This window comes from Tursiops truncatus, chromosome 2 (genome assembly GCF_011762595.2).
Source record: "Tursiops truncatus isolate mTurTru1 chromosome 2, mTurTru1.mat.Y, whole genome shotgun sequence".
In the NCBI taxonomy this organism is placed as follows: domain Eukaryota; kingdom Metazoa; phylum Chordata; class Mammalia; order Artiodactyla; family Delphinidae; genus Tursiops; species Tursiops truncatus.
In genome coordinates, this window is record NC_047035.1 from 77,427,724 (window position 1) to 77,447,814 (window position 20,091).

Consider the following 20,091-nt stretch of genomic DNA (forward strand, 5'->3'; position numbering starts at 1 on the left):
GGGTATTGAGAGGGTGCTAAAACTTTTGTAATTCTGCTCCATGCCCTACTGTGGAAGAGCCATCAGCCCCTTCCAGTTTATGTCCCATTTTGCCCAGATCTGCTGAAAGCGCTTAGAAACTTATTCTGGAAATCTGGAAATCAATAATTATGTCTGAGAAAATAGAGCTTTCTCAGTTGAAGAACACCAAATACGTGCCATGTCTCCTCCCCTCCCCTGTATATTGGCTGGTCCACATAGTTCTTCAGAAGACAGATCTTATGATCTGATGTGATGATTCCTTTGCTGTCTCGAAGGAGCAGAAGTATGATTTTATCAACGGGCATTTCCTTGAGACAGGAAGCTTCTTCTGAGACCTACATGTCACCAATGAATTTTCCTCAGTGTTGTGGTGGCCTTTTGATTAACTGTGCCCTAGTTAATAATCCCCAAATATACTGGGATCAGGAGCAAACAGGAAAGTATCCGTTTAGATACAAGGTCAAATCAGGGATTAGGAACTACTGTCTTAACTTTCCAATAGGAGCTGATGGGTTGTAATCATATGTACCGTTTTTGTGTGAGGGTTGCTTTTGAACGCATCATGCTAGAAATTTATCATTGTGATCAGAATTTCTTAGTATTAATACTTAGCGGGAAACACAATTCAAGCTAGCAGTGTGGAAGCCACAGCCATTCCCTGCTGCGGATAAAGCAAGACAGTTGTTTTGCTGGTGGCTACAGATTCCGTTTTGCATAATTTGTTTGTGTTTAACGCTTGGGCTCAATCTTCTCGCAGCTTTGTTCAGAGAGCCGGTGATTACTATTAAACCATGATGACTATTAAGCCAGTTTGGTTCTTCCGATCCAGCACAGTACCTTATCCGTCCCAGGCGCTTACTAAATGCCTGCTGACTGGATGGGATTTGAAAAACACTGAGACCTTCAGGTCCCACAGGAAGCTGCCCCAAGAGGCAGAAGGTATGCTGCTGGGAAACAGAGCTGCAATTTTTCCAAGTTCTTCATTGCCAGGTTCTCAGCATATAATCACCGTTGGAAACTACATTGAGCTGATGTTTGGTGGTGGTTTTGTCTTTCCTGTTTTTGTTTTAGGCAAATTGGGTCTGTGACAGAGACCTGATAGAGACCTTTCAGGTGTTTTTCCCTTTAGGGGAATGGGACTCCTTGGGGACCTTTAGTGAATTGCTTTACCTAACAAGGCAGGTTGTGTGTTACTTTGTATCATGCCAGGTTTCAATTTGTTGGTTGGATGGCTGAAGCACAGAGGCTTTGGCCAGCAGGATTCATAAGGAAGCCAGAGCTGCTGAGCAGAAGCCCAAGGTTGGCACCGAGAGTGTGGAGGGTAATCATTCCTGCCAGGCTGGCTGGGGCTGTTTACTCTGCCACCCTAAGGCTGGTGGACGGTGGGCGTGGTGGGTGCGCTTGCCTAGGTGCGCTTGCCTGTTTGTAGAACGCTGACACCCCGGGGCAGAGCTAAAACAGCAGTAATCCGAAACCAGTCGAGTTGGTTTTCCTTCTCCGGCTGGGGCAGCTAAAAATCTGCATTCCAGATGAAACCTGCAGGGAAGCGGAAGAAAGCACTTAAAAAAAAAAAAAAAAGCTTCAAGGGCATTAAATTAACTGCTTTTGAGAGTCCTGGGCTTCCTGAGATGATCCGTTTCTTTCTTCACTTTTCTTTCTTTGCTTCGGGCTCTGTAAGTGGCTGTTGGTCTGTGTGCACTGCTAGTTTTTTGTTTTTTGGGTTTTTTTTTTTTTTTGGCCTGGATGGCACAAGCTTCTGGCCGTGACTGAGATGGCAATAGAGAGCCCGTAAGAAGTATTTCGGTCATTTGCTGCTGATTCACTTTTAAATTTCTTCAGCTGCTCCGTGGGGGGGGGGGGGGGGGGGGTTGAAGGCCGTCAGGAGCTGCTTGCCGGCTCAGCACTTTCTGGAGCCTCACTTGCTCACCAATGAGGAAGTTGAAAGTGACCAGGAGAACGGCCGGCACTGGGGCGGAGCTCGCGGCGAAGTCCTGGGCTGGGATGAGTGGGGGCAGGCTGACTTTCCCTACGACAAAAAGCCTTTTGTCCCCGGGAATAAATACGGAAGTCCCAGAGGAGCAGCCTCCCCAGTCCGTGTGTAGTAAGGTGCGCAGCCTCGGCTGCCTCTGGGCATAAAGCTCCGCGGACTTTTTACAGTTGCCCCGGACGCCCCATCACCGCGCAAACCGGAAGGAGGGCTCGGGAGGGACCAGAGCCCGGCCAAGTGTGCTCGCTCCGCGACTGAGTCCCACCGGCGGGTCCTGCTGTTCTCTGTCCTGGAAGTTAAGAACCGGTGGAGTGGAGAAACTGAGAGGGCAGGGGAAGATCGCAGAAGTGAGAATCTGCCGCCCAGGGCACGGCTGGGACATGGAGGACGTGGGTAACGCTCCGAATGGCAGTGATGGCTCGGAACCAGGACAACCCGAAGCCGGACTTGACGTGGCCCAGTCGATCCTGACCAAGTTCTCTATGAAATCCCTGTTTGGGTTTACGAATAAATTGGAATCTGTGCAGCCTGGAGAGGAAGATGCGGTGCTGAAAGCCTTCCGCAGTTTAGTGGTGGATCCCACGCCTCAGCTGGAGGAGCCCAGCAGTGGCTTGGATCCGCCGGAGGCGGAGGCTCAGGTTCCACCTGACCTCGGAAATGATGGGAAGACTCCGAGGGTGGAGACAGAGACGAGGTTGGAAGGAAGCCGGGGAGAAGCAGAGGCAGGGATTTCTCTGCCTGGTCAAGAGCTGCTTCCACTGGCTGCTTTGAGTGTGTGCAGAGACAATGTCATTTTGGTTCGCGGGACCCTGGTGAACACCACCAGTGATTCTGACTCTGATGATGGAGGCCAGGAGCCAGAAGAGGGAAGCAACATCAATGGCCCAAAGTCCCCTAGTGGTGTTTTATCTGAGCCATCTGAGCAGTCCCAAGAAAAGCCAGGAGATGGGAGGGAAAATACTGCCCCTGGAGAAAGGGGTGATGCAGAGCCCAGTGGAGAAGGTCCTCAAAGGACTCTGCAGGAGATAAACAGCAAATTGGAACCCGAGGATGGTGGCCTTCAGACAGAGCATAGCCCCGGCCAGCGACAAGCTGGAGAAGAAGGTTCCAAAGTTCTACCTGTGGTAACAGACCAGAACTCAAGTGTTGGTGTCACTGAGAACACCTCTCCTAAAAAAGAAGTCCCTGGAGAGAAGTCCTTCCAGCTCCCAGCTTTTTTTAGTGGGCTTCGTGTGCTGAAGAAGGGAGCCCCAGCCGAGGTCGGGGAGACCATCACTGAAATTAAACCAAAGGACGGGGACCTGGCTTTGCTTAAGTTGACCCAGCCTGTCCAGAGGTCCCTAGCACAGGCAGGGCCTCAGGCAGTGAAGATGGGAGAGAAAACAAATGATCCGAAGGCCGCTCCCACTCTCCTGGAGCAGCTCTCTCAGCTGCTCAACATTGACGTCCCCAAAGCCGAATCAAAGGCAGAAGACCCTGAACAGCCCAGGGGGGAGGAGAGGAGTGGCAGCACTCCCCAGGAGAGCCAGAGCGGCCCCGGAGAAGCCCAGACCCAGGGAGGAGAGGTCAAGCCAAAGCCGCCAGAGACTACCTTGGAGGCCTTTAGAGCCCTATTCATCCGTCCCCCCAAAAAGGGGACCACAGCTGACACCTCTGAGCTGGAAGCTCTCAAGCGCAAAATGAGGCATGAGAAAGAGTCCCTAAGAGCTGTGTTTGAGCGGTCGAGGTCAAGGCCAGGAGATGGCCCCTCGGATTCCAAAAGCGTACGTAGCGTTGGGTTTTGGGTTTTGTCATAAAATGTGATGCTGCTGTATTTCTTTTCAGGTTTCCTATCAAAGAGAATCTCATATACCGATCTTAGTGACCCTCTTCTAGGTGAAAGATGATTATAGTCAAGTTGACCTTGTAAGGAGTATGGAGTTGGACAGAAGCGTTTTCTTTCTTCCTTATCTTTTTCTGGGTTGTTGTAAGAGAGGTATAAGTAAAGGTGTGCAGGTCAGAAAGCAAAACTGTCACTCTGAGTTTAAACATGAATAGGAAATGTGCTTCTAAAAACCAAGCAGCATGAGGAATCAATGCAATCTAGAACTATAGCCCAGATTTCCTCTCCACTTTATTATACCTCTGCGAACACTGTATTTTTCCTTTGAAGGTCTGCCACTTGGCGAAATACCTGTTTGTGATGTGATTAAAATGTTCTGTGTTGGTTACAAGGCATCTTGATTGAGCACTGGGTTAGTGTGAGACTTGGGTTTTAATTCTAACTGCCAATTACTGGCTGGGTGACCTTGATCAGCAAAAAGAAGAAAATAACCTTTAATCTTTATTTGGTTGTTGCGAAGATTAAATGAAGTTGGCACATAGTAACCGTCTAATTAGTGAAAGCTGTTACTATTAAAAAAATTATTCAGGTAATTTGTAAGGACTAGCAAGCACTTGTCCAGTGGATCTTAAAATTCATAAGGGCAACAAATAATATTTCTTGCTTAGTATCAATTTGGCATGCAATTATCATTCCCTCATACATCAGTTAAATTTAAAGGTCTTTGGAAAAACTATCTTAGGTTGCAGTTAAAAACTAAATACAACATAGCATTCTCCTAGTTTTAAAAATCAACCCCTGTAAAAATAGCTTGAATGTGAAAACCAGCTCATTCATTTTTGTGTGTGTGGGAAAGAAAAAAAAGAAATGATCGATGTGGACATCTTAGAGAAGTGTATCTTGGCCTACAGGTAATGTTCATAGAAAATGCAAAACTAGTTTTTATATTATAAATAACCCTGGAGTTTGGGATATATTTCTAAACATCCCTATAAATGTACCCGATTATAGTATATTTGTATCTTCAGATCAAAGTGTACTTGTGATTTAAAAATAAAAGTTATATGCTAAAAATCATCTATTGAAGGTTGTGTAATACTTGGCCTTGAGTTATTTCTCTTTCCACCCCAACTGATCACTTTACATTTCTAGAAAAGGATCGTATTGGAGTGAGATGTTTCAGTTACAGTGAATGAGAGCAATGTGCCATTAAAATTAATTTCAGAGTTAGCACAGTCGTTCTCAGGGATTAATTGGCCCTGGCCACGTTTCATTTAACTTACTCTTTTGTTTGCCCACTTTTCCAACAGCCTGACCACAGCCCCACTGAGCAGGACGATAGGACTCCTGGCAGACTCCAAGCTGTCTGGCCGCCCCCAAAGACAAAAGACACAGAAGAAAAAGTGGGATTGAAGTACACTGAAGCAGGTAATGGGAAAAGAAGCCAGGTACCAGGATGCATCTCTTGCTGCAGTCGCTTTTAGTTCTAGCTCAGTAGACTCACAGAATTTAAGTTTTTGTTTCATTATAAAATGTAATGCCGAAGGCTTTTCTTTTTGGTTTTGCTGTTAAAGTGAACCCTTGCACACTTATCGTTAATGAATCTCTTAGAGATGAAAGGTGAACGCCGTGGAATGAGTGAAGGGGGGCACATGTGTAAAGGAGGAGAACCTCGGGGGAACTAATGGAGAAGGTAGATTACAGATTCCTCAGGAAGCAGGTGGTTGGCCCTCACAGAGTGTCGTGTAAGCTGGCAGGGTTGCTGGCAGAGGTAGAGTACGAGACTCCAGAGCTGTAATCTGATGTGTTCTTTGTCTTTGAGTAATGCTTTTGAGCCACAGGAACCTTGTGCAGAGTGAACGTACAGATACCATATCAGTTACTCTTTCACTTTTGTTAGACAAAGCTTTATTTAATGCATGGCCAGTTTCAAAGCAATCTAACTCCCTGGAAACCTTCCCGGGAGCTTTGCTTGAATATATTTAAGTAGAATGGGAATCTAGATATTTTTACTCTTTAAGTGAAGGGTTCATGTGAAATTTAAAAAAAAAGAAAGAATGAGAGGAGGATATATCTTAATTGTATACATGTGCGTCTCTATGTATCTCTGATGAAACCTTTGTCTTCTTCCTGATATTTGAAGATTCCTTAACACAGACTTACGTTTTGCTGGGCGTCTTAGGTATGTGTGTATATTACCAGTCTGTATGGTTATACAGAAACACTTCTTTCAGTTCCTATTGGTTGATGACATAAGTGGATCAAAGTTTGGGTGGTTTAGTAATACACAGGTCTTTTTTGTAAGATGATAACATTACAATCAGCGATTGAGGACACAGCTGAATCTACAGCCTGATTGCTTTAGCCTCCATTTACACAATTGCAAACTTCTGACTACCCCAAGACATCAACTGCTTCATGACACTTCTTTCTGACCGGCTTGAATGACAGAAAGCAAGCTATCACAGCCTTGGTGAAAATGTATGTAGCTGTTGCATTCTTCTTGTCTACATTTGGTTTTTCCAAAATCGGATTGGTTTTTTGACTGCAATACTGTACCACCTACCAAGTTGTCTTTCCTATGATGTGGTACAGTTTGAACAGTGAAAAGTCCTGAAGTTCGCTTTAATGAAAATCCAGAATCCTATAAGTTCTTATTCCTAGTTTATGTTGGGGTGGCCATCTTCTTTGTGACGATGAGCATTTGCTGAGTAGAGAAGGAAGTGGCATAAACAGCTTTTCAATCTACTTCCAGTCATATTTGGGGGCACTTATACTCTACAGAGATTCCTTAGTCTTTGCTTCTGTCCTCTTCCATTTCCAGAAGCTCAGAGGAGTGCTATCATTACCTTGCAGTGTAATTACACTCAAAGTCAGTAGCTGTCCCAGTCTCTCTCTTTTTTTTTTTGTAATGAAATGCGTGTTCTCCAAGCTGTCTAAGGTCTCGGATGAGATGGGGAAAAAAGGAGGGAGGAATTGATGAATAATGACAGTTCTCTTGGGTGCGTTCTGATGGCACAATGACAGCTTGCAACAGAGAGAAGGCTGGCTGTTGTCTGGAGAAGGCACCTAGGTCCCCAGCCAGTTCCCATGGGTGGCAGTACTGTGTCTTACTTACCGTGCTCCCGGCCAGGTCTGGTGCTCATTTTCTTGAGAGTCTTGTAGCGCTAATCACTGCTGATACACTCTGGAGGTTATCAAAGAAGATACTCCATGCCTGTAGGAAACTTTTTTTTACCCCATTACTCAGCCAACATATGGTTGTCTTGCCATTTACTGCTAATCTTTAGGAAGTTAACGTTTTTCTTGTGATTTTCTTGAGCTCTGTTGTTGAGAAATCTGGAGTCTTATAAGCATTTGGTTTATAACTTAACATATTTTGTGGTATTTCCATTGGTCTCCCTGCCCTTAGGGAAGTAGATTAAAATTGCCACTCTGTAGGGAGCACAGAGACAGAAAAATTCGTTCCAGAATATTTCAAGGTGTTTGAAGTCTTATGCTTTTACGTCGTCAGTGCTCTTAATTTTTCCTGGCATGTATAATTCATTAAATTAGTGAAAGGGGAGAGCGTGACTATTTATATTTCAAGTGTGCTATTGGAGTTCTCTGCTGTTGACATCGAAGCCCAGTCCTTGGCAGGGCTGGCAAAGAGATGGTGATTTTCATCATGAGTCTCTCACTGTCCTTGTGTTGCCCTCGGCTGCTTTGGATGTGCCACTGCTTGTGTTTCCCTCTATTCAGAGTTTATCGTTCGATGATCTTTTTCTGAGGGCCTAGGAGATCACGTAATACTGTAAACTCACTTTTGTTCAAGGATAAAAAAGAAAGAGCTGACCTAAGGGAAGCTGTCCCTTTAAACTATGGCTTCTGGAGTCCTCTTTGCCATGTGAGGGTAGCTGACCACTGATGCTGGTGCCCACTGCCTAGGATGCACCCTCCTGCCACTGCCAAAGTTATCAGCAGCGTCTATAGCTGCTGACGCTGCAGCTAACTCCCCTGGCAGCTAAAGCCTTCAGCTTCCACTAGAGCCTCTGCTGCCATTCTGATGACAGTGTGTCCGCCATTAAGGGCACTTCCACTGCCATTCTGTGAGCTCTTGGAGCCTCGGTGATGCGCCAGTTGAGAGGCACTAGGGCTCACTAGAGCTGTCACTCAAGGGACTTGCACAGGTGCTGGAGTTGACTTCTACCATGCAGGGAGGGTCCCCTGTGTTCAGCCACACTGCACTTGAATTGCTCTGCTCAAATGAGAAAGAATTACCTTCTCCCAAGTCCTGTGCTGTGCTTTCACACCTTATTATCAATGCAATTCTGCTTTGTGTTTCGGATGCCTCACAGCTATTACGAGTGAAAAGAGCATTTCCCTCTATTCCTTGCAATTGGGCTGGGGACAATCTGAGTGACAGACTCCTTGTTCTGTTGTCTTTCCTCCTCTAGATACAGGAGCTTGCTCTCCAAACAAGCTTGGGGAAATAGTCTTGCTTTTCTAGGAAGAATCTTTTAGTGGGCTCCATGCGTCCTTTTTTTTTTTTTTTTTTTTGCGGTATGCGGGCCCCTCACTGTTGTGGCCTCTCCCGTTGCGGACCACAGGCTCACGGGCCCAGCCGCTCCGCGGCATGTGGGATCTTCCCGGACCGAGGCACGAACCTGTGTCCCCTGCATTGGCAGGCGGACTCTTAACCACTGCGCCACCAGGGAAGCCCCGCCTTGCCTCCTTAAATGGTTAATCAACTCAGCTGAGTCCCTGCCACTTTCTTGTGCTGCAGACCAGAAACATCTGGATGGAGTAAACTTGATTACCTTGTGAAGCCCGGGGCTAAGTAAAACCCAATCACAGCCAAGTGAAAAGGTGTGCTATGAAACAGTACAAGGGAATCTAAAAGAAAAATATGTCTACCTTTAAATTTAATGCTGCAAAAGCAGTTTATCTCATGAGAAACAGAACCAGTGATCTGTTCGTCCTCTAACATGCTGTCTTGTACGTGGTGAGGTCACATAAGTGTTAGTAACATGCCCAAAGTCTTTAAAAAAAGGACTGGAAATTATAAAGATCTAGGTATCATAGAATAATCATAGAGGTAACATGGGGTTAAACTTTTATCTCAAACTTGAATAAAAGAATTTTCTAAACCACATTAGGTCACTTTTTTCTTTTTGCTTTGTGAAGAATAAATGCACTTAGCCATATTTATTTTTTTCTTTGGATAATTATACTATCACCATATCAGCCAGGGTCCTGTCAGGGATCAGGTGAGGATGATTTGATTGAGAGTTTGTGTGGACAGGGTTTGGGAAAAGCAATGAGAGATGAAGCAGCTCTCTGGGGTTAGTAATCATGGGAGGTGTTTACAGCCCTAGACCTGAAGGGGCAGGGCGAGGAGAAGCTGCTGGAAAACCCAGAATGTCAGAGGGAGGCCGAGTGTTGTGGAGGGGGCTGCCGGACAGGAGCGATGGCCTTCACTGGAGGGATGCATCCAATACACGGTGACCTGGCGGCCGGAGGGAATTGTGGGCATAAATGCCCTGACTTCCTTCTCCGGCTCTCTGGTCTCCTGCCATCTCTGCCCTTCAGCAAATCCAAAGAGAAGTCAGAGGATCAGGATCCACTTTAGGCCAGACAACAGAGCCCAGAAAAGGACCCAGAAAGGGGGAGAGTGGGTCTAGGAGGCAAATAGAAGATACTCAGCACAGTTTCACCTGGAGTCAGTTGGCAGTGTAAGAAGGTTCTAAAGCCCATCAGTCTGTACGAAGAATTGGCAGCTGACCACACAGGGGTCTGATACAAGGGCACAAAGAAAAACTCCTGCTTTGGATCCCGTGGGAGGGTTATGTTTTCTACAGCAGTCAGTTCATAGAATATATAATGGCTATCATCGAGAGCATTGCTCTTTGCACACCTACTTCACCTTAGTGTAAAGCTTCTGTTTACTGATCTCAGAAAATCTTCCATATGCTTTCAACGTTTCCCAATGTTACAAAATAAAATAAATTTGGAAATATCCAGAAATATCACGGAGCAAAACAAACTCTCTATAATGTGTTTCATAGAGAGATCATTGCCACCATGTTGAATTATGATAGGCCTATGTGAATTTAATACTTAAAATTAAAAAAAAATTTTTTTTAAATTAACTAATTTATTTTTGGCGCGTTGGGTGTTCGTTGCTGGGCGTGGGCTTTCTCTAGTTGCAGCGAGCGGGGGCTACTCTTCATTGGGTGTGCGGGCTTCTCATTGGCGGTGACTTCTCATTGCGGAGCACGGGCTCTAGGCGTGTGGGCTTCAGTAGTTGTGGCATGTGGGCTCAGTAGTTGTGGCTCATGGGCTCTAGAGCGCAGGCTCAGTAGTTGTAGTCGCTCTGTGGCATGTGGGATCTTCCCGGACCGGGGCTCGAACCCATGTCCCCTGCATTGGCAGGCGGATTCTTAACCACCGCGCCACCAGGGAAGTCCCATACTTAAAATTTTTATCACACTGTACAGACTGCTTTTTACACTTGAAAATGTGACTATCTTTGATTTTTACTACATTTAAACAATAATTATATTTATAGAGATTTCATGTTTTTCAAGTTATTATGTGTAATAATGAAAATAACAATGCTATAAATATTTTTGTTCATAGGTGTTTTCCTTTAATTAGAACACATTCCTTGTGGAATTGCTATATATAAGTGTATATGCCGTTTTCAGGTTTTTGGTGCATATTGATTGCCGAACTTAATTTTTTTTTTTTTTTTTGTGGTACGGGGGCCTCTCACTGTTGTGGCCTCTCCTGTTGCAGAGCATAGGCTCCGGACGCGCAGGCTCAGCGGCCATGGCTCACGGGCCCAGCAGCTCCGCGGCATGTGGGATCTTCCCGGACCGGGGCACAGACCCGTGTCCCCTGCATCGGCAGGTGGACTCTCAACCACTGCGCCACCAGGGAAGCCCCAAACTTAATTTTTTATCTAAAGTTATTCAGTATGAAATAAGTACTCTTAAAACATTAAAAATGCTTTTCCCTCTTATCATTTGCTTTTTATTTTACTTGTATTTTCTGGTATAGAGGTTTTAAATATTTATACAGTCAAATCTACCTTCATTTTATTGTATAACTTTTCTTTTAGCTTGAGAGGACCTCCCCTACTCAAAGATCAGCTCTGTTTAAATTTCTTAAGTGATTTCTTTCCACCTCTTCCTTCCTTGTCTTCTTGTTTTCCATTTCATGTTGAAAACTTACTTCGGTGCCTAGACCGAGGAAGAGAGCTAAGACAGCTTCTGTTTTTCTAAGTAGTTAATTGTACAGCAGGCTTCTGAAGTAATTATTCCTCTCCATGATAAGTTTAGCACTGTCTTGGGCTTTCTGTTCTCTTTTTGTATTTTGTACCAGTATCTTAATTATTGCAGCATTATAATGCATCTCAGAATCTGTTCAAGTTCTCAAGCATACTTTTAAAAATATTTTTTTAGCTTTCCTCTTATTTATTCTTCCAGAAAGCCTTAGCCTACTTGGTCAAGTTTCAGAAGGATTGCTTTGGGACTTTTATTGGAATTGCATTAATTTAGAAATTAATGTGAAGGTGGGAATGAGATCTTTAAAATGCTTAGTATTTCTACGCAGGAACATATCTTATAAAACTATTCAAGTTTTCTTTTCTGACTTAACTAGATACATAGATGTATAGATATAGATATATATCTTGTATTTTTTCTAAATGTATTCCCAGGCATGTTATTTTTTTTTATTTATTTATTTTTTTTAACATCTTTATTGGAGTATAATTGCTTTACAATGGTATGTTAGTTTCAGCTTCACAACAAAATGAATCAGTTATATATATACATATGTTCCCATATCTCTTCCCGCTTGCGTCTCCCTCCCTCCCACCCTCCCTATCCCACCCCTCCAGGCGGTCACAAAGCACCGAGCTGATCTCCCTGTGCTATGCGGCTGATTCCCACTAGCTATCTACCTTACGTTTGGTAGTGTATATATGTCCATGCCTCTTTATCGCTTTGTCACCGTTTACCCTTCCCCCTCCCCATAGCCTCAAGTCCATTCTCTAGTAAGTCTGTGTCTTTATTCCTGTTTCACCCCTAGGTTTTTCATGACATTTTTTTTTCTTAGATTCCATATATATGTGTTAGCATACGGTATTTGTCTCTCTCTTTCTGACTTACTTCACTCTGTATGACAGACTCTAGGTCTATCCACCTCATTACAAATAGCTCAATTTCGTCTCTTTTTATGGCTGAGTAATATTCCATTGTATATATGTGCCACATCTTCTTTATCCATTCATCCGATGATGGACACTTAGGTTGTTTCCATCTCTGGGCTATTGTAAATAGAGCTGCAATGAACATTTTGGTACATGACTCTTTTTGAATTATGGTTTTCTCAGGGTATATGCCCAGTAGTGGGATTGCTGGGTCATATGGTAGTTCTATTTGTAGCTTTTTAAGGAACCTCCATACTGTTCTCCACAGTGGCTGTATCAATTTACATTCCCACCAACAGTGTAAGAGGGTTCCCTTTTCTCCACACCCTCTCCAGCATTTATTGTTTCTAGATTTTTTGATGATGGCCATTCTGACTGGTGTGAGATGATATCTCATTGTAGTTTTGATTTGCATTTCTCTCATGATTAGTGATGTTGAGCATTCTTTCATGTGTTTGTTGGCACTCTGTATATCTTCTTTGGAGAAATGTCTATGTAGGTCTTCTGCCCATTTTTGGATTGCGTTGTTTGTTTTTTTGTTATTAAGCTGCATGAGCTGCTTATAAATTTTGGAGATCAATCCTTTGTCAGTTGCTTCATTTGCAAATATTTTCTCCCATTCTGAGGGTTGTCTTTTGGTCTTCTTTATGGTTTCCTTTGCTGCGCAAAAGCTTTTAAGTTTCATTAGGTCCCATTTGTTTACTCTTGTTTTTATTTCCATTTCTCTAGGAGGTGGGTCAAAAAGGACCTTGCTGTGATTTATGTCATAGAGTGTTCTGCCTATGTTTTCCTCTAAGAGTTTGATAGTTTCTGGCCTTACATTTAGGTCTTTAATCCATTTTGAGCTTATTTTTGTGTATGGTGTTAGGGAGTGATCTAACTTCATACTTTTACATGTAGCTGTCCAGTTTTCCCAGCACCACTTATTGAATAGGCTGTCCTTTCTCCACTGTACATTTCTGCCTCCTTTGTCAAAGATAAGGTGACCATATGTGCGTGGGTTTATCTCTGGGCAGGCATGTTATTTTTTAAAAAAATACATGATATGAAATTGTATCTTGTGATTTATTTTTCATAAAAGTCAAGTGCATTCCTTAGAATCTAGTGACTCGTGCATGCTAGATGCTCTGTAGATTTCCCTCCTGAGGTCCGGGCTAGACTGAGTGAAGGGCACTTTTGGACCAACTGATCTCAGGGGTCCGTCCCTCAGTTTTACTCTGGTTCGTGGTTCTTAGTGTTCTCAGGCTCTTTAAAAAACCTAATGATGATAGAAAGCTGTGGAAGAAGACCCTGCAGTTAATTTTGCATCTGCGGTATTTCAGACCCTCCCCCCACCCCATAACCATTTGTGGACACATCCCCCCATCTCCTGCCACCTCCCCGGGTGTAGATGAAGAACCTTTGCTGCAAATGCTCAACCTAGAGCTGGGCTTCCTTTCCTCTTCGTCTCCTATTTTGTGTTACGACGAATGGCCTGAAACATCTCCTTATTTATTAGGATATTTAAAAAATATACCATCATGATGTGTGCCTGAGCATCCTGAGAGGAGATGAAGCTAATGTTTGTGAGATTAAAATGGCATCATTTGGGAAACTGGCAGTGACTTAATTACCCATGGGGAAAAAAAAAGGAGAAAAAGGACGAAGAAGGAAAGCTCTCACGTTTTCCGAAACAAAATGAACTTTCAGCATGCATCTGGAAAAGCCCTTCTCAGCACTGGCTGCACCTCAGAGCTGGGCTGGGGGCTGGCACATGGGCCACCCTACTTAGGGCGAGCGCTGCGGCTTTGGTAGTAAAGAGAACCTAGGTTGAGGCATCATGGTTACTGTGAACAGGCAAGCTGTCACTGTGTGTGGCATCTCTTGGGGATAACTCACACCGCCTTGAAACTTGGAGTAGCTCAGGGACATCCCTAGTTAGAGTATTTTAGGTAACCCATCCCTCAACTTAATAAAGATCCGCCTACTTTCTGGTTTGTGTCTAATTTAGGTTCCCTTGGTTATAAAGTGACAGAGCTGTGTGCCACCCTCCCTGGTGAGTCAGACATTCTTGCCTCACCAGCCAGGGAGAGCTATAAATATCTTGGCATATTTTATTGGCCTACAGTACCTTTAAAAAACGTATTCATTCACAGCTAACAGGCTGCATTAGCCATGAATGGACTTGCCTTTAAGGTCATATGTCTAGACAGATTATCCTAAGTGTCTTCTTTCACAGTCTAGGCTATAGGTTTATTCATTGTATATTTCACAGGACTTTGTGGTATGTTGCCATCACTTGCATGGAGTTATGATGATGGCCCAGAAATTGGAAGCTGTACAGATTAAAGACCAGGAAAACCTTGCGTCTTATAGCTGTAGAAAGAGGTCGTACTGGGAAACCAGAGGCGACATGAGTGTGTCAGGCTTCTACTTACTGTATATCTGGGAGCTGTGAGGAGGGAGATTGGCTTCCCCAACACAAATGGGAACTAAGGCTTGATATTACGCAGAGGGAATCCCAAAGTATGGACCAGCGACTCAGGAATCATATGTTGTATTCCAGGAAGTATTAGTAAAGGTCTTTAGCTCAGAGGAAAAGAGATTAAAAGAGAGATTAAAAATTCTGTATTTTAAGAGATTAAAATATAGAATCTGAAATTTTAGAATATTAAAAATTTAGAGCTGCAAGCATCTTAGAAATCATGTAATTCATCCTATTCGTTTTACAAATGAGAGCCAGAGGTTATGACTTGCTGAAAGATACACGTAATTAATAAGAGAGCTGAAATGACAATTGGAAGTCGTTGGTGGGGGGGGGGGGCATTGGAGAGTGATGGATTTTTTTTTGTTTTTCTGCCAATATACTGACAATTAAAGCTCCAGCAAGGAAAGCACAGGGAACAGGAGCATTTAAGAATTATGCTGCTTATTATAAAGCAAAGAATTATGAGACCACAGTGAGGCCATCTGCATAATAAAGGAGAGGATATGAGTACCATACCAGCTCACCAGACACATCCACAGAAATCGTCTGGGTCATTTCATGCTGCTTTTTGACTCATAAAAATAGAAAAGGGGAATTTTAATGGTATCTTTAATGCTTTTGAGGCTCACTTAAGCAATGTAACGCAAATAAAAATGCTTCTGGTTTGTGGATTCTTGCAAAGTTCAGGTGGGGCTCTTTGCTGGGCCCAGTTTGTGTGCTGAAGTGTAGGGTGCATATGTATTTGATTTTAGGAGGTCCATGAACAAATATTTTTATCTTAACGGTTGTGTATTTCAGTAGTTTTATTGTTGTTTTAGAGAAAATGAGTACTAAAATCCACTTTGAAGCTGCTTTTGGGCAGATGAGGCTGAAATTTGATATGCCATATCCTATGCCACACCTTCACAGATACCTCCTTTCAGTATTTTTCTTCCTCAGAATTTCTATCCAGGTGGCCCCATTTTTCTTCCCTCCCTCAAATCTTCATCTGTCGCCAGCTGCCCAGTGCTTGTTCTCTGGGTCCTCCACCAAGCAGCCACTCTACAGTTCCAGCCTCAGCACCCTCCCCTCCGGCCCTGCCACACCTTTTCACTTGCAGCCCATTGAATTCCTTCCACTGATCTACCTTTACTGTGCTGGAGCTGCGCACTGGCTCAGCGAAGAAACGGCACTCACTCCTTCAGATCCCTCCGCCAGAGACGGCAGCCGGGGCATCGTAAATGCTTTCCTCTTTGGTAGAAAGAACAAATGACTGTATTTCTGAGGAATAACTAAAAGCAAAGTTTCAATAGCCAAACTCTGGAGCATTCGTCCCCAGATGAAGGATGAGAACATATGATGGGAAAGGTAGAAGACTGTCTCAGAGAGAAAGGAAAATTGAACTAGGGAAATCTTAGGGACATGCTTAACTTTGGAATTTCCTTTACTTTGGGTTTTGTGGGTTTGAGCATCAAATAGACTTGAGTTTGAAGTTTGACTCTGCCATGTACTAGCTGTGACCTGAGTTGATATCCCTCTTTATAAAAAAGGACAATGATGATAATTTAAAATAACTATTGTAAAGATAAAAGGAGATAATATATGAAGTTCGATGGCATCACAATTAGCCTTTTATCTTATTTTATTATTTTTAAAATTAATTTATTTATTTTTGTGGTACGTGGGCCTCTCACTGTTGTGGCCTCTCCCGTTGCGGAGCACAGGCTCGGGACACGCAGGCTCAGCGGCCATGGCTCACGGGCCCAGCCGCTCCACGGCATGTGGGATCCTCCCGGACCGGGGCACGAACCCGTGTCCCCTGCATCGGCAGGCGGACTCTCAACCACTGTGCCACCAGGGAAGCCCCTAAAATTTATTTTTTGACTGCACCGAGCAGCTTGCGGGATCTTAGATCCCCAAGCAGGGATTGAACCTGGGCCCACAGCAGTGAAAGCACGGAGTCCTAACCACTGGACCGCCAGGGAATTCCCACAATTGGCTTTTTTTTTTTAATTCTTATTTATTTTTATTTATTTATTTTTGGCTATGTTGGGTCTTTGTTGCTGCACATGGCCTTTCTTTAGTTGTGGCGAGCAGGGGCAACTCTTCGTTGCCGTGCTCTGGCTTATCATTGCAGTGGCTTCTCTTGTTGCGGAGCATGGCCTCTAGGCGTGTGGGCTTAGTAGTTGTGGCTCGCAGGCTCTAGAGTGCAGGCTCAGTAGTTGTGGCACACAGGCTGAGTTGCTCCGCGGCATGTGGGATCTTCCTGGACCAGGGATCAAACCCGTGTCCCCTGCATTGGCAGGAGGATTCTTAACCACTGTGCCACCAGGGAAGCCCCCCACAATTGGCTTTTTAAAAAACAGTTTATATTGAAGTGTAACACACATGTGGAAAATTGCTCGTATTATAAGTGTTGATGAAAAAATTAATCACTCAATCTAAGTAAGAAATGGAAAATTTTATTCGAGACAAATTGAGGCTTATTACCCAGGAACAGGCTCTCAGAAAGCTCCGAGAACTGTTTTGCCCGTTAGAGGTCAAAGTACAATTATATATGTTTTTGAGACATAGGGCTGTACATTAAATGATGTATTACTGACAGTTTACACCGTCCAGATCTATGTGTACAAAGCGAGTAGTGGGTCATGGGTCATCGTGACCCCTTACAAGATGAAGAAGGAAGGGTGTCTCCAGAGGAAGAATCTTGTTGATGCTAGGAGAAGGTTGCTGTTTTTGGTTGAGCAGGTGTTTCTGCAGATGGGAAGGTTTGGGCAATGCATAATGCAGATACACAACGCACAGTAGAGGGGAGAGAGGAAGCCAAAGCTCAAAGAAAAAATTTTATGTGTAAATTTTCCTTAACTTGCCTTAGAATACAAATGTTTATTTCATCACAGATGTATAGCTCTATGAATTATAACAAAGTGAACATACTCTTGGAACCACTCTGCAAATCAAGAAATAGTATTGGGTTGGCCAAAAAGTTCCTTCCGGGTTTTGCCATAACATGTTACAGAAAAACCTGAACGAACTTCTTGGTCAACCCAGTACCTTGCCTACACCCTGGAAGCCCCTGTCTTGCCCCCTTCCTATCACCGCAATTACCTTTTTCCTCCAAAGAAACCATAGTTCTGACTTCTAACACTATAGATTAGTTTCAGCGCTTTTGAACTTAACATAAATGGATTCATTTCGTGTCTGGCTGCTTTGCTTCAACGTTATGCTTGTGAGAACCAAACACGTTATCGCATGTACCTGTAATCTGTTTGTTTTCATTGCTCTGTACTACTCCGTTGTATGAATCACAATGTATTTATCCACCCTAAGGACATCCGTGTTGTCCTCAGTTTTGGGCTGTTACGAGTATGCTGCTGTTCACTTTCTTGTACGTGTCTTTTGGTACACAAAGGAACACATTTCTCCTTGGTATATACCTGGGAGTGGAATTGCTGATCATAGGGTGTGTCTGTATTCAGTGTCAGTAGATGATACCAAACACTCTTCCAAAGTGATGGTTATCAATTTATACTGCCGTCACCAAAACATCACAGTTCTGGTTGCGCCACATCTTTGCCAACATTTGGTTTGGTTGGTCTTTCTAATTCGAGCCAATCTGCTGTTAATTGGTGTTTCCCCAGTCAAGCACTTTTTTATATGTTTATTGGCCATTGGATATCCTCTTTTGTGAAGCGCATGTTCAGATCACTTGTCCATTTTTTAAGACGTAGACTATCTTTTATTATTTCGTAGAGAAGTTATTTTTATATGCTGGATATGAGCCCTTTGGTTAATTGTGTTGGAAATATTTTCTCTTACTCTGTGGGTTGGCTTTTCACTCTCTTAATGGTGCCTTTTGATGAACAGAAATTCTCATTTTTACTATAATCAGTCTTGTCCTATGGTTAGGGCATTTTGAGCCTTATTAAAGTAATCCTTTCCTAACTCAGTTATGAAAATATTCCCTTAAATTATCTTAAGGAATTAGTGCTCTTTATTTGTCATTTAGACTTGCAATATACTGGGCATTGATTTTTGTGTATGAGTTGAGGTGGGGATCAAGTTTGTTTTTTCTATATTAAAATTATCTGGAATTATTTATTTAAAAACCCACCTTCTTCCCCTGGACTCTTTCTTCTGTTCCAGTATTCTCTAGGTTTTATCTAACCTTGTAACAGTGTAACACTGTCTTAATGACCACAACTATAATAAGTCATGATCTACTAGTGTGTCCTTTTACCTTGGTTATTCTCAGCTCTTTGCATTTCCATATGCGTTTTGGAGTTACTTTATCAATTTTGACATTATTGTTTTGATTGCATCAACATCTTTACAATGAGTTTTTAATTCCGCAAACATAATATGTATCTTTCCCTACATACTTATTTGAATATAGCCTTTTCTGATTTCTCTGTTTAGTTTTCTTTGTGAAGGTTTTAGCTTCCCTTAAATTTAAATCTACTCCCAAGTATTCTAAAATTTTGATGCAGTTGTGCACATGTTTTTTAAAATTCCATTTTCTGACTTTTTTTGTTAGATAGAATCTCTCTCAATAAAATAGTAAATATAAGTTATTGAACTGTTTCCTGATTTACAAACATTTTAATCACTTAGAATCTTTCACTGTTGCAAACAATACTTTAATGAAATTATTATACATCTATTTTGTGCATACCTGTGAGTACTTTGATAAGATAGAAGCAGAATTGTGTGTTAGAGTTCCTGCTCATTTTTTTTTTTTTTTGAGTTCCTACTCATTTTAACCACTGGTAGATACTACACAGTTGCCCTCTGAAAATACTGAACCCACTAAATATACTCAACTAACACAAGAATGTCCATTACTCACACTTCACCAATATTCATTTAGCTTACGCCAATCTAAGGTTAAAAATTGCATACTACTGTTTTTAATTTGTATTTCTCAATACTAGCATAGTTGGACATCTTTTCATTTTGTCTTCTTTTGTGACTTGTTTGCTTGTATTCTTTGCCCTTTTGTAAATTGGGTCATTAGTCTCTATTCTTACTGATTTGAAAGCAGGTTTTCGTACATTAAGGCAGTTAGTCCTTTGTTGTATATATCGCAATCCTAGTCTTTAGCTTGCCATGTCTTTTACCTTTTGCCTTCATTCATTATATGGAAATTCTATGTTTCATGTAGTTATATCTTTTCTGGAGTTGTCGTTATTGTTGATGGTCTGAAGGAAGCCTTCCCTAACCTAAAGTTGAACAATATGTACATTTTAACTAATATGCATATATGTTTAGATTTTTATTCAGTCTAGAATTTGTTTCTGTGTGTGGCATACATAAGGATGTGTTGTTAAGGGTGGCAGTGTGCTGTAGGGAGCTTAGGTTATGGAATCTAATGACATGGAGTGAAATTTTAGGCTTCAGCGGTTACTGAAGCAAGTTAATTACTTTTTACTGGGCAAGTTACTGGGCAAGATGATTTCCTATTTATTTGTGCTTAGGTTCCTTATTTGTGTAAAAAAATTGTTTTTAGTAGTCAATAAAATAATGCATTTAGGGACCTTAGCACAGTGCCCGGCTCATTGTGGAACCAAAATAATGTAAGCCACTGTTAGTTTTGTCTTTCCCAGATTGACAAC

At 42.7% G+C, this 20,091-nt stretch overlaps 1 protein-coding gene across 2 annotated transcripts in view; it reads left to right on the top strand.

Annotated features, from left to right (window-relative positions):
• FMN1 (formin 1) overlaps positions 1 to 20,091 on the top strand; it is a 425,437-nt gene that overhangs the window by 121,474 nt on the left and 283,872 nt on the right. Inside the window, exons 1-2 of one of the 2 annotated variants that reach the window (XM_033851415.2) lie at positions 1,930 to 3,771; positions 5,141 to 5,258. In XM_033851415.2, the coding sequence (XP_033707306.1) occupies positions 2,389 to 3,771; positions 5,141 to 5,258 (1,501 nt within the window). In that variant the 5' untranslated portion in view covers positions 1,930 to 2,388. Of the gene's footprint in view, positions 1 to 1,929; positions 3,772 to 5,140; positions 5,259 to 20,091 lie in introns of those variants that run through there. The other variant, XM_073800707.1, reaches the window with a different exon arrangement.